We start from the raw sequence: 14,633 nt of genomic DNA on the forward strand, positions 1-14,633 counted from the left end.
GGGGGAACAAACGTTATTCGTACAGATACAATTAAAAAGTGAAAATTTCTCCTTAGCTGCAATTTGCAGCTAAGCAGCTGCCGAGTTGGACATACACTTCAAATTGTAAAGATTTCACTCAGGTGATAGTTAATAGTGACTGACTTCAACGAAAGATACCCGTCATGGTAAAGCCAAATGGCTGAAACTTACTTTCTGCTAGACATTCCTGGAGCCTAGAACTTGGAAATGAAGCCATGATGGTTGTGGTGTGAACTAACTAGCAAAACAACTAAATGGTGGCACCGCTCGGTTGCTTGATCTGGCTTTGTCTAGCTCCACAATGGCAACAGCAATTTAAGCAAGCCTGTCGTTGGTGGCTGTGGACATGCCACACAGCAATCATTTAGCAACAGTAAAAAAAAAAATATCTAGGATTGCTTCTTGATACACTTTGCCCATGGCATAGCCCCTATGCGGAGTTTGTTATTTTGAACGCTCAAATATCACCCCCAACATTAGCTTTCAATGAATTCAAAGAGCACATTTATTTTCAGAGCTTTAAGGGCCCTTGAATCTCTTTTTCCAAATTCAAGGGTTTTTAAGGATTTGAAGTAAGTGTATGAAGCCTGGTGGTGGCATCGTGGCCACAATGCCTGAAAATGTGGTCGTGTTTACAAGACTAACACACCTGTACTGCTTCAGGTACTCACATGGCTACAATAAGAAATAAAAGCTTGCTCAGGCACTGCTGGCAATAGTTTATAATAAAGATTAAATTTGGCATTTTCTCATACCTACTTCACAAATGTTTCAATTTCGACAATATTCCCTCTCTTACTACCGCGCATTCTCACTTGATTTGGTGAATTATGAAGCTGGCACGGAAAGATAGCAATACCTTCGGATATTACAGCAAGTCAAAAGGATCCGTTATGGTTAAAACCTAATACCACTCTGATCCTGAGCACTTAAGATGTGTGCATTTCTGCTCGTTTGCTTGATATACAAAACACAATACTAACAAACACATGCCTGACACCGGCTCACAAATGCCAAATACGTATTACTAGTGCCTACAACAGAAACAAAACATGTTTGTGAACTCAAGGAAAGTGTGTTGGGAGGCTAGCTGGTAAGGCATTATTTTGTGAACTTAAACTGCACTAGGGACGAAACACCGAGGTAGAAAAGACAGTATGAACGCAGACTAACAACTGGTTTAGTGAAATCACACAATGCTGCCTCCATGTGCATGGTTCGAAGAGGCAGCACAGCGTGATTTCACTAAACCAGTTGTTAGTCTGCGTTCGCCCTGTCTTCTTCTACCTCGGCGTCTCATCCCTAGCACAGTTTAAGTTCATAAAAACATGTTTGTGAGTTGTGTAGCAAAGGATTTTTGCAGCTGAACACTAGGATGATCCCAACTGATCAAATAGTGGTATTCTGTTCATTAGATATATGCATATTAGAAGCAAATGCTTATTAACATGACAATACAAAAGACTATTAAACATTCTATCAGTTGTTTCCCTGTGTTTTGCTGGATTGCTGTTTTTCCAGAAATTTCTCCCACTTGACCTCCTATATAATTTTAGTAATATCTTCCCCACAAATTTTTCTGGCAATAGGTCCACTTAAGGGCAGTAAATAAAGTCAATTAAATAACAAAACGAAGAAATAATTGATTACAGATTCAGCTTACCGTTATATGCACTTACCATATACAGACGAAAAGGTATGTGCTTGAAGCTCTCTCCACCAATGCGTTCCATTAATTTTTTGTTGATTGCCCAGAACTGGTCGAACTTTGAGTTAAGTAATCCAACCCAAAGCTGATTGTGGTCTTTCTTCTGCATAGTGCTAACCACTTGGCTGCGATGCTTCAGCATATCTGCTTCTTTGATGGCTGACATGAAATGCGATTCAACCACAGCTCGACTTCCGCAATGAAGGATTTGCTTCTCTGGGAAATTCTACGCAATATAAAGATACACGACATTACGACAAAGTTACTCTGGAGAAAAAGCCGTAGTTGTATGCTAAATCCATCAAAAATTTGCAGAAAGATCATAAACACCAAGAGAAATGTACCTGGAAGTGAACCGTGATGCCCCATGGTAAAATGGAATCGCTAGCATTACAATCATAATGTACACCAATTGGCAAATGCCTGCAAGGAAAAAAAATTAAAAAATAGGTTAGAACGTGTGGACGCTACGTTCTAACACACTATACCGACATCCGATATGAAGTACTCACCATTTCAAAGGTAGACCATTGTATTCAAGCCACATTTCATTTCCATTGTATCGCTCATCAACGTGCCTGGAGAAGTGCTTATGAACCTTGTCAACCACTAGAGGAAAGTAGCTTATTCTCGAAATCATTAGCTGTGAATAGAAACCAAGAACTACGCTTAGCAAACCACCTATTGATTCAGTTTTCTTGCGCAACGAGTACTAATACTGCAACAGGTACTCACGTAGTAAGCTTCGGGCTGCTGCATCGTGTATACTTCTTCCTCGGCAAGCTTGAAGCACACCGGCAGCCGCCCATCCCAAACTTCTCGTAACACTTCTCGATCTTCTGCCATCTGTGGAAAAGAAATAAAGCCGTACCAATGACAGATAATTACAAACTTGCAAAGTACCCCTGTCAGTTACTCTGATTTGCAAGAAAGTAATCACATGCATCGCGTCAACTAGGGTCAAGGACATTCTGCGGCTCAAGTAGTATTCTTATTTACCTCAGTAAAGTGGAAAGTTGGGCTAGTTGGTGTGTGATCATGATACCTTGCTGGTGAAGCAGCGCACAAATACGGACACAGTGAAGAGAAACAGGAAAAGACGACACTCGCGCGAGTGTCGTCTTTTCCTGTTTCTCTTCACTGTGTCCGTATTTGTGCGCTGCTTCACCAGCAAGAAACTTATTTACCTGTTCTTACGCTTAATCGAGAATGGTAATGACAACCACCGAATAATGTTATGGCAGTGGTCATCTCAAAGTAACAGGCGCCACAGACCGCGCACGTAGCTTTAGTCGTCTCATTAATGTTCATTGCCGCACCTTCGAACACCTTGAGGAACATAGCCAAGTGAATAGAATAAAGGTGTAACTTACACTTGACCGCAATCGATAGAAAAATCGAAATGTTTACATCAAATTTGCTTATCAAGGCGGCTCCACAAAACAAATTCGCGACTCACGAGCTGTCACAAGCTCTTATCATTAGCTATCACTATCATTCAACGACGCGACTAAAGCGTCTAGATGTACCACACCACTACTTGTATAGTTGGAAGATAAAGTCCCTCTTGGAAAAGTGCTATTAGCGCCCCCTTTGAAACAGGGCGGTGGGTCGCGCTATCAAGCTGTTCTTATTGTGTTTAAGGTAGCCTTTGTTTAATGTCCTACTTATCTTTAACACAGACACACACACACACACACACACACACACACACACACACACACACACACACACACACACACACACACACACACACACACACACACTAATAATAATTTCCAGAATCAAACTTTCTAAACCACTATTGGAAACTTTGTTCTAGACAACGTTAGTTCTAGAGGCATAATGTCGCGCTGGTAGAGAAAAAGAAAATCTTTATAGACAGTTTACGTACAGCACCGTGATAGCGTAAGAATAATAACAAAACGTTTGGTGAGATGTGTTGTGAGGACACAAGATTGCTGTCAGCAGCTGCTCTAATTTACTCAGGCCTAGGCAGTGCCCAGGCGCTTCTTTCGCTTCTATTTTTCTGAGTTGATTGGTTGCAGGCGTTCTATAGTTTTACGATAAGCGATTGCTCATCCAATGTGAGGTTTTCCTTTTTCTTTTCCCATTTATTTTAAGGCCCAATCTGGGATTGCCCGCTGACCTCCCAATTCAAATGGATGTGGCTGCCGGCATCAACATCATCATCACGGTTCTAGTTTCACTTCTGCTCATAGCCTACTGAACTACCGATGCGTAGTCGAACTCACTCTTGTGTATCGAAAGTGCCAGTGTTTAGTTCTTCCGCACGAAAATAATCAATACGAGCATCGTTTCACTAACTTGACTCGTGTTCGTCATGTGGGCCCGACTTCGGACAGCATTGACGTCCGGCTGCTCAAGTAGGAACTTGACGCTAACAAGGTAAACATAAACATGATGCACTTATACAAAGCTCGATATTCGGCGACCGATGCTCAAATTCCTCCGTATTTTCAGGCTCAGATGCACTGCAACAGCAAGTTCTGCAGGGTCACGCCAATCTACGGTCTTTGAAGAAAACCGCAGTAAATTCGACGCACTTGTACATCAGTGGTGGGACCCGGAGGGCGAATTTTCTGCTTTGGCGAGAATGAACGCATTGCGCATTCCTTTGATTAGAGATGGTCTCTTGCAAACTGGAAGATCGCCTGTGACACCGTCCGCTACATCGAGAACAAAACCGCTGCTGGGTCTGAAAATTCTCGATGTTGGATGTGGTGGCGGCTTGCTTTCTGAGGTACGGAAAAACTGAAAATTCCAGTGAATTATATATATATATATATATATATATATATATATATATATATATATATATATATATATATATATATATATATATCATCCATTTGCGATAGCTGAAATTTTAAATGTGTGTGTGATGCGGAAAGTACATATTATGTGGTGTGGTGCTTGAAACTCTGTATTGTGTTTAGAAGTAAAAGGAGTAAACCGCTGGAGAGGAAAGAGGAAGCCACGAAGTTGGTGGAATAAGGAAATTAGGGAGGCCATCGAAGAACGACTGCTGGCATCACGGGAACACAGAGAAGCAAAGAAGGTGCAGTTATCTGAAGAGGAAATAGGCCAAAAATGGGAATCTTATCAACAAAAAAACAAGTGCAGGTTCTCGTCCAGGCTAAAATAAAGCAGTCCTCTGATCGCTGGCTGGGTGAAGCGAATCACAGAAAGCAGGAACAGATTCATGATGCCGAGGGAAATTGTTTAGAGGGAGATGACGCTGTGAACTACATTGGTTCAGTTATAGCTGACTCATTTAGGAAAGATGATAGGGTAATCGTCCCAAATTAGGGAGCAACACATGATAGCACAATAGAAAACAGCTTAGCACTGACCAATCTTAACTAAAAAGGCGGAAGCAAATGTTCCAAAATGCACGTCCGCAGGGATAGACGAAATTTCAATCAAGTTAATTAGTGAACTTGGCCCAAGAAGCAAGGAAACACTGATAAAAGCATTGGAGGCAGTCGTAACAAATAAGGAAATTCTGGACAGCTGGAAACAGAGTAAAATGAATTTGATTTATAAAGGGAAAGGCGATAAGACGAACATAATATCCTTCCGACCAATTATGATAACATCAGTTATATATAGGCTGGCGATGCAGGCAGTGAAATTAAAAATGCAGTCATGGGTAGAAAGTAATAGAATACTCGGAGAACATTAGAACGAGTTCAGAAGTGGTAGGTGCTTAGATGATAGCCTGTTCGTGCTTACTCAGTGCATAGAAATAGCTAAGGTGGAAAATAGACCTCTGTATTTAGCCTTCTTGGACATAAGCGGTGCGTACAACAATGTGAACAGGGAACTCCTGTGGAACATGTTAAAAGATGAAGGTATCGGTCATGAGGTAATTGATTTTCTACAGGAAATATATCAAGAAAATAATGTTGAAATAACATCGGGAGGAATTAAATGTATGACAACTGTCGAGGTACACACAGAATTAAGGCAAGGTTGTCCTCTATCACCGCTGCTGTTCATGCTTTATATGATAAGTATGGAAAGAAGGCTTCAAGGATGCAATCTAGGATATAATCTGTCATACAGATTAGGCGAAAAGGTTGTTGAGCAACGACTACCGGGTTTAATTTATGCATATGATATTGTACTGTTAGCAAATAGCCAAGAAGTTTTGCAAACTCTGGTCAATTACTGTGGAGACGAAGGAGACAGTTTAGGTTTCAGTTTTATTGCAGCTAAGTCTGGTGCTATGTTTTTCAACAATACAACTGATCAGGAGCTTACAATACAAGGCCATGAAATACCCCGAGTGGCTGAATACAAATATCACGGGGTATGGATAAACAAAGGGCAGATGTACACAGAAAAGCACGAACAGTCTCTCATAGCAAAAGGGCAAAGAGGTCCGGGATAATGAAGCATTGGGCATTGTGGGGGCACAACAGGTATGAGGTACTGAGAGGTATTTGGAAGGGAGTAATGGTGCCAGGGCTTACTTTCGGGAATGCGGTCCTGTGCTTAAGTGCAGAAGTGCAGTCGAGACTAGAAGTAAATCAGAGAGCTGTTGGAAAATTAGCACTAGGTGCCCACGGGAAAACCAAAAACGAAGCAGTACAGGGGGATATGGGCAGGGCATCGTTCGAATCACGGGAAGCTCAGAGTAAAATCCTGTACAAAAATGCCTGAGGAAATTGGATGATAACAGGTGGGCAGCTAAGATATTTAAATACCTATACAGAAAGAGCATTGACTCACAATGGTGGAAAAGAACTAGGAAGCTAACCAGTAAGTATGCCAGACACGAGGACAAAGACAGGCAGAGCATTAAACGACAGGTTAAAAATGCGGAAGGTAAAAATTGGATAAATTCAATGGAAAAGAAGCATAGTGTTGAACTATATTGAGACTGGAAACAGCAGATCAGGAAGGAAGCTTTTTATGATAACTCAAGAGGCAGAGCCCTACTCTTTGAAGATAGGTCAGGATGTCTTAGAACGTGGAGCTATAAAAAGAAATTTAACGAAGAAGAGGACACATGTACTTTGTGTGGTAAATCTGTAGAAACAATAGAACACCTAATACTAACATGTGATGGTATCCATCCCGATGTCGATGCGGGCACAGTCACGTTTCCCGAGGCCATAGGGTTCAGAGATAACAATAGTCATGTAAATAAATATGCGGTGGAAAGTAGCAAAAAGCGATTGGAGGATTGGTGGCTCAAAAACAGAGAGGTAACATAAGGTTAAGAGTGTAGGAAGACGTTTTTGAAGAAAATGATGTATTTTAATAACTTACAACACGGTTAAACAAAAATAAAAAGCTGAGCATGGTGGCAACTGCCATCACCCCGTTTCAAAGGGGATGCTCCAACCTTCCATCCCATCCATCCATGTGTATGTATTTTAAGCATGACGGCTGCTATATGTGTCGCATTGTACTTTGGCAAGCACACTGAAACACTCATGTGTTTGTTTTTATCTCTCCCTTACAGCCACTTGCCAGGCTAGGTGCTACAGTGACTGGAATTGATCCTACACCTGGAAGCATTGATGTTGCGAGAACTCATGCAGACCGAGATCCTGAAATTAAGAACAACATATCTTATGAGGCAACTGAAATTGGCGCTCTACTACAACGTGGCGTAAAATATGATGCAGTGGTAGCCAGCGAAGTTGTTGAACATGTTCAGAATTACTCAAGCTTCATCAAGTCCTGTGTCGAGCTGACAGAGGTAAGACGGCAACTGCCAGGTTAGAGTGAAACGCAAACAGCAGCAAACAATCTAAAATGTAAAATCATCTTTCTAGGTAGCCTGCGAAACAAATGTGATTCTCTCTCAGGCAGTTAGCTTTGGGGCTAGACCATAATAAGCATCTGTTTAAACCACAATGATTTGTCACTACTAAAAATAATCATATGTGAGGTTATACCTACCTTTGTTTCTTCCCAATAGGGTTTGACGCGAGTCAGCATTTTGGAAAAGAGTCGTATTATTTTTGTTGAAATATGACTCGGCTCTGAATGTAAGCCAGCCACTGAAGTTGAAAATGCTGTAAGGGCAAAAAGAAAATGTATGTCAAACTTCGTTGGCTTCCAATAGTTTGATTTCTGTGGAACATGAAAAATTGGTTTAGGTTGTTTGTGCACAGTAATTTATTGAGTTAAACATCTATTCACATAAAATGACTCACATTCGTTTTACATGAGCTTGCAAGCAGCTGCTCGTGAACGATTTTGCAAGGCAAGTATGTTTTGCAAAGTCTGATCAGCATTCTGCAATGCAAAGTGTTATTTGCACTTTAACCTTGATCACACGTATCCGTTACCACCTGCAAGCTCCACCAATCGGGTGTTATGGATAAAGTTTGCACAACATTCCTTTTGCACACTTCTGCACTAAATGAGCACTGGCACAAAAGTCCCCTCTCACTTTTTTTACATCTTTAGGCAGCCATAAACTCCACAGCTAGAGCATATAGCTTTAATTCTTGATCTTGCAACAAATAATTGCATCTCCTTTTAACACAGCCATGAAGCTGAAGGGCAGCAATAAAATTGGAGATGATCACTTGGTATCATGAACCACTCACACACATGTCAGTCAGCCCAGTGCAGTGGTTGATGGTCTCATAATAACTGTCTTGAGAAAAACTAGTGATGTGCTACCAGATCAATCCTTTCATTCTTCATTCTACACTTCTCTGCATTTGACATGAGTTAAGCCCATCCTGTCGGTTATCTAGAAATTCAAAGTGTCAATCTCACTTTTCTTTTATCCCTCAAGTGCTCAATGAATTCAGTGTACTGCTTTCAGTGGCACATTCACTGTCCAGCTGTGCACATCTGTGCTGTGTGGAGCCACATGGCCACTGCCTCCAGCTTTTGAGATGTGACCAGCTTCTTGCTTCATGTTCGTCATTTTTCGCTTGGCACAGCATTTGAACTGGGTGCCATAAAAGACAATGTAGTTGATTATTTGTTGCATTCTTGAGTTATTGAGGATTTGAGTTATCGAGACTGCAACTGCTGGATTTACAGCTATCCATTAAGAAAAAATAATTAGACAGAACCTTTGTGTTGGTAATCTTCTGATGTTAGCGTTTGCTTGTTCTTTCATGCTATCATAGCCTAACACCAGATCAGTTTTTGTTGGCAACTACTGAATAGTACCTTTTCATGCCATCACAATTGATATGCCAATCTGCGCCTCCTGAAATGTCTTGTGACTGTTAATGCCTTGAGAGCATGGCTTAGCATGGTCGGAGCTTTAGGAACTACTCAAAAAGCATCTAATGCAACCAACATGTCATTCAACATAGTTTAGGTTGTCAGGCATTTAGTGTCCCATGATCAAAATACCCTTTGTAGAGTACATACTGGCATCTCTCAGAGCATTTCAGTGATATTAAAGAAATACTCAAATTGACCAACGTCAGCTCAACTGAAGTCATGTGGTATTGGTCAACTCTCGATTTAGGCAGGACAGAGGGGAGTTTTAAAGCAACAACCATTAATTTCAGTGTGCATTCACCGAGACATTGGAGCTCATGATTGAACGAAGCACCTTTGTCTGCATGCTCATGTAATTCTCAAGCAAAGTTAGCAATAGTTAAATATTGACTGGTGTCAGTTTTTTTCTTTTTTTTTTCTTTTTTTTTGAGGCGGGGGAGGGGGGGGGGCGTTAAGAAAGCCAGTCTGCACCTCCATGTTAGATTGCAACATGTGCACCTTGTTTGTTCAAATATAAATTGCACCTCTTATGGCCCACTGGTACCTATAGGATTAAATTCCACAAATCTTCCGTATAGAATCTTGTATGGTCACAAACAGGCCAAAAACCAAACTTCGAAGGCAAGAACCATCAATATGGCATGCACTTGAGAGGTTTCTGCAAGCTGCGAATATTGCTGTGGCCTTGCACATATTGATTTGCACGGAACAGTACATAGTGTGATTTCTGGCCCACCTTACAAATCTCACTACTCATTGAATGGGATAGTAATAACATTAATGCTGTCACATTATTAGTCTGGAACAATCCAGAGTTCTTATGTCCTTATACAATTTACTAAAAACAAGATCAGTAGCACTTTAAAGTGTCAAAGTATCGAGTTAAACCTCTATATAAAGAAGTAGAAAAAATCGCTAGTTTGATATGCTACATCGAAATTTTGTTACGTCGAAATACCCTCTATTGTGTGAAGGCCGTGTCTGCGTAAGGGCCGCAACCCTAAATTTGGGACATAATATTTCAGAAAAAAGTTCGGAAATTATCCATGCGTGGCCCGCACCTCCATTTTCCAAGCGCGCACCTCGTCGGAAACTATCCGTGCATGGGCCGCACCCCTATTTTTCAAGCGCGCACCTCGTCAGAAATTATCCGTGCATGGACCGTACCCCTATTTTTCAAGCGCGCATCTCGTCGGAAACTATCCGTGCATGGGCCGCACCCCTATTTTTCAAGCGCGCACCTCGTCAGAAATTATCCGTGCATGGACCGTACCCCTATTTTCCAAGCGCGCACCTCGTCGGAAACTATCCGTGCATGGGCCGCACCCCTATTTTTCAAGCGCGCACCTCGTCAGAAATTATCCGTGCATGGACCGTACCCCTATTTTTCAAGCGCGCATCTCGTCGGAAATTATCCGTGCATGGGCTGCACCCCTATTTCCCAAGCGCGCACCTCGTCAGCCGCGGCGGGGTAAAACGCACTACACTACTATCTCCCCGAGGGGCGGTTACTCCATCAAGGCGCGCCTTGTATGCGTTTTGATCGAGCGGCCGTGCACACACACACTTCGGCTGTTGGCGGGAGCACCTGCGTCTTGTCCTGTCGCCAGCACCGGCCGCTGTGCGCCGTTTGTGCAGTAAGCTTTCGTTGCTCCTGCGCGTCATGAAAAATTCGAATAGTGGGTGTCTATACCGCAGTTGTGTGTTTCTTCAGTGTTTTTTTAAAGGGCCCCTAGGCCCCATAGTAAATTTTGAGTATACGCTGGAAGTTGTTACGTGTCCTCTAGGGTGCATTCTGCCGCAAAAAGTTTTACCTATCGGCTAGTTTTACAAATCGGCTCACTAATAGCCGAGATAGAAATATTTCAGTGCCGCGAACCCATGATTTCAGCAGGCGGGCTCCACTGCCAAGACGCTCTCTCCACTCGCCCCGTCTAGCCTTCGCAAGCGAAATTCTTTTTTCTGCGTTCTCCCATGTCGGACCTCGAGTATTGCGCGACACGTATACGTCACGGGCCCCGCCTTCACTTTTCTCTCCTTGTGTGTGTGTGTGTGTGTGTGTGTGTTTTCCGGCGCTACGCATTTCCGCTGACGGCGTCGCGTGCAAGCTGTTGTCTCGTTCGCGCACGATTTTACGTGCTGTGCACAAGAAAACATGGCTAGTGGTATAATTCAGTGCTACCATTATGGTGCTACACAAATACTGAGGCACGTTAAAGAACCCCAGGTGGTCAAAATTTCCGGAGTCCTCCACTACGGCGTGCCTCATAATCAGAAAGTGGTTTTGGCACGTAAAACCCGAAATATTATTTATTATTAATACTGAGGCATAACCAGCGGATCGCAGAGCATGATCATGCGCCAGAGCACGGTAGAAAGTACGGTTGATCACGGTTGATAATAGTTCGACACGGGTGGATAAGGCGCTAAGAGCGATAACGGTTCACAATGATCGGAACAGCATCAACGCCCTGAGCACGAGGTCGCGGGATCGAATTCCGGCTACGGCGGCCGCATTTCGATGGGGGCGAAATGCGAAAACACCCGTTTACTTAGATTTAGGTGCACGTTAAAGAACCCCAGGTGGTCAAAATTTCTGGAGTCCTCCACTACGGCGTGCCTCATAATCAGAAAGTGGTTTTGGCACGTAAAACCCCACTTTTTTTTTTTTTAGTCAACGAAAAGCATCTAGCATCAATATGAAAGCGCCGTTCGCAGCAGTTAGTGTCGCCGCAGCCCTGTCGTTTGTATACTGGTCAGATCAGTTTTCAACACGACACCAGGTTGCGTGGAAATGAGCAAGTGGCGCAATGCTTACGCATGCTTAGACAACTCCCAGAGGAGTTTCCGCGTGAATAGATTTTTTTTTTTTTTCGCGAAACTTTAATGGCGGCGCGATGTCCCGAGGAGGCGCTTTACCGAGGATGGTGGTACCTTAATTTAAATAGCAAGGTTTCGGCGCTGTGTATACAGCCGTGTGGGTCTCCCCTTGTTATTGTAGTTGATTGTTAGAGGGAAGCTCGTCGACTAAGGATCGGCGGCGTCACGACTTTCGTTTACCGGCGCTCCCCGGTTTCATTCTGCCACGCTTTGCCGCGCGCCGTGCTGGAGGTCACGCGATCTGTCGAGTTCTTGAGGCGCGGCCCAGTTGAAACGGACCATGACCATGGACCATGATAAAATTTGGATTCTTGCCAGAGCAACATTTAGTAGTCCATTAACTGTACGCAAACAAAATACTGCTACTGAGCTTTCTTTAACAAAGAATGTATCTCGCTTGCTTGCATCATATGTAGTGCTGTTGTGCACCCGTATACGTTAACCAACAAAGTTAATAGAACAACATTTTTTGTAATGTAATGCACGACCACAAAATTTTAATTGAGAAATGTATAGCACTGTTGCACTTAAGTAAAATATGGTGAACTGTCCTAATCACATTCTATGAAAGCACCGAATAAGTGTTTCTTTGTACCATGCTTGTCTAAAAGAGGAAAGCTGATCATAGTTTAATCTGGTGGCAGGATGGCGGCTCCCTCTTCTTCACAACAATCAACCGTACAGTTCCATCATATTTAATAGCCAAGATTGCTGCTGAATACGTATTTCGCATTGTGCCACCTGGTCTCCATGATTGGAACATGTTTGTGCCACCAGAGCAGATGGAGGAAGCCCTAGAATCAAGTAAGTTTCTATTTCATTTTTGCATGACAGTCACATGGCATACTTCTTGCTCGGACATCACCTTCTTGCTGCATGCGCTGTCATCTTAGCGGTAATCCCAGACACTTCCGTTGTGTTATTTTTGTATTATCCGTGAACTTTCCCTCTTATTTACTTACTCAAAGAAGCATATGTGACATTGAATCTAGAAAAGTTGGACAGAGCATGATAGTTAAGTATTAGCAGTCGTTGACATGGCAGGCACAGAGAGCGGTGACATTGGTCGCGGGGGGAGCTTAAACTACTGTTTGCCAAATACGAACTGCAAATGTGGGAGGTCATGTTTTATACATCCGAATAATTGGTTACAAAACCTTTTTGCGTCTTCTTGTATTTGCCTTCTCGCCTAGAACGGTTGTGAAACAATGGGCTGGACAGCTCACTAGAGTCTAAAAAGGGACTGAGGGTAGTTATGGAACAACTTGCAAGGAAAAATTTGTGTGCAAGTCACTGCGTTGAGGTTTGAGTGTTGAGGGGTGTGAGTAGACAGTGATCGTGACATTTATCTTTAAAAATGTTCACTGCAGTGTTATAGTGCTGCATCTTCGCACTATTTCTTTGTTGTTGTTGTTGTTTTCGTATCGTGCGTCCTGATTGCTTATACGATGCGCTGATCATAGCTTCCGAGATAGGACCACACACTTCTGAATCCACACATGGATGGCGCTGGTGCATCGCTTTCTCGACAGGTGGCGACGGCCCTTTCAACAAAACACATACCAGATTTTAGTATGACTATACATGAAACAGTGCATGGAAACCATGGGACGTGGCGGTAGGTTGATAGAAAGACTGCTGCCAAAAATGATCGATGAATATGAAAAAACACGCAGTAAGTATTACTGGTGATGAAAAGGGCAGAGAAAGGGGGTTAAGCGTATAAGGTCATGCATAAAGAAGGAACGTACTGGATAGGCGTGGCGTACAAGAAACCGATCACATCGAGCTGAAGAAATGAAGATCAGAGGGGAAACGTTTTATAATTCAAAGAAACGATAACGAACGAGCGCATTCATTTAACACGCGTTCTTTTCGGCTGTATACCCGCAGGTGGCTGCTACGTCCGGCTTGTCCACGGCACCATGTACAACCCGCTCACTCGCGCGTGGAGCTGGGTGGACTACACGAGCTTGACTTACGCGCTTCATGCCGTGAAGGACAAGGTGTGAAGACGCGTCACACCAGCCGCCGATACGAAAAACGCGAAAAGGTGGCACGCACGCAGTCATGTTCTACGAAATAAATGTCTATACGTTTTCCAGGCTTGTTGTTTGTTCGAATTGCCCGCCACGGTGGCTGTGGCGTTTTGCTGCGCAGCATGATGTCGATCGACGTCTCGGTTCGTAGCCGCTCCGGCCGCATTCCGGTAGGGGCGTAAAAAGCATAACGCTAAACGTTCGTACACTGAGCTTTGAGTGCACCTTAAAGGAACTACATGTGGTCTCAAAAATAATGACGGGCGCCCCGCTTTACGGAGTCTACAATAGCCGGGTTACCGATATGAGGTATGAAATTTCATAATTTGCGTATTGCTTCTGTGGAATACCTGTTAACCTGTGAACATTAAAATTCCTAAATATTTCGTGCCCTGGAAGTGGAAAAGGCAGGGCGTGGCATTTTCATTTTTGAACTTGCCCTGAGCACAGGCCTTTCGAAGGATACATGCGCATTTATTAAGGATGATTTACCTTTAGACGCAGTAAACAAGCCGAAACAAAAATGGAGCAGAACATACCGACAAGCAACTCACTATTCTCGCATTACAGTGACATTTTGAGCGATACTGCTGCTGCCGATTTCGCCTGCTCCAGAAACTTGTCCGAATAGATATGCTCGAAGCAGGTATCCTCTGGGGTAATTTCGCAACGAGGAGACTTCCATTGCAATCTTGACAGCGCGTCCATAGACAAAAGGACCGAAAGAACGACGACGACAAAACGCT

General features: G+C 43.2%; 2 protein-coding genes across 6 annotated transcripts in view; one reads left to right on the forward strand and one right to left on the reverse strand.

Moving 5' to 3' along the window:
- Positions 1-14,633, reverse strand: part of Atg5 (autophagy protein 5) — a 42,989-nt gene that overhangs the window by 15,772 nt on the left and 12,584 nt on the right. For 2 of the 5 annotated variants that reach the window (XM_070539189.1, XM_070539190.1), the window contains exons 2-6: positions 7,673-7,788; positions 2,465-2,575; positions 2,242-2,372; positions 2,074-2,152; positions 1,701-1,955 (exon numbers count right to left, since the gene is read on the reverse strand). In XM_070539189.1, coding sequence (XP_070395290.1) covers positions 1,701-1,955; positions 2,074-2,152; positions 2,242-2,372; positions 2,465-2,575; positions 7,673-7,788 — 692 coding nt within the window. Of the gene's footprint in view, positions 1-1,700; positions 1,956-2,073; positions 2,153-2,241; positions 2,373-2,464; positions 2,576-2,728; positions 2,844-2,916; positions 3,057-3,102; positions 3,261-7,672; positions 7,789-14,633 lie in introns of those variants that run through there. The other 3 variants (XM_070539191.1, XM_070539192.1, XM_070539193.1) reach the window with 3 other exon arrangements.
- LOC139060206 (ubiquinone biosynthesis O-methyltransferase, mitochondrial-like) lies at positions 3,888-13,952 on the forward strand. Its single transcript, XM_070539194.1, has 5 exons — positions 3,888-4,138; positions 4,214-4,493; positions 7,230-7,469; positions 12,493-12,652; positions 13,742-13,952. The coding sequence occupies exons 1-5, from the start codon at positions 4,074-4,076 to the stop codon at positions 13,858-13,860; spliced, it is 864 nt and encodes a 287-aa protein (XP_070395295.1). The 5' UTR covers positions 3,888-4,073; the 3' UTR covers positions 13,861-13,952.

The sequence above is a fragment of the Dermacentor albipictus genome, chromosome 5 (genome assembly GCF_038994185.2).
Source record: "Dermacentor albipictus isolate Rhodes 1998 colony chromosome 5, USDA_Dalb.pri_finalv2, whole genome shotgun sequence".
Classification (NCBI taxonomy): Eukaryota; Metazoa; Arthropoda; class Arachnida; order Ixodida; family Ixodidae; genus Dermacentor; species Dermacentor albipictus.

Excerpts from the sequence above, each read along its gene's own strand:
- LOC139060206 (XM_070539194.1), top strand. The coding sequence starts at position 4,074 with ATGTGGGCCCGACTTCGGACAGCATTGACGTCCGGCTGCTCAAGTAGG. Across the intron at positions 4,139-4,213 it reads AGGAACTTGACGCTAACAAG|GCTCAGATGCACTGCAACAG; the intron begins GTAAACATAAAC and ends CCGTATTTTCAG. Across the intron at positions 4,494-7,229 it reads GTGGCGGCTTGCTTTCTGAG|CCACTTGCCAGGCTAGGTGC; the intron begins GTACGGAAAAAC and ends TCTCCCTTACAG.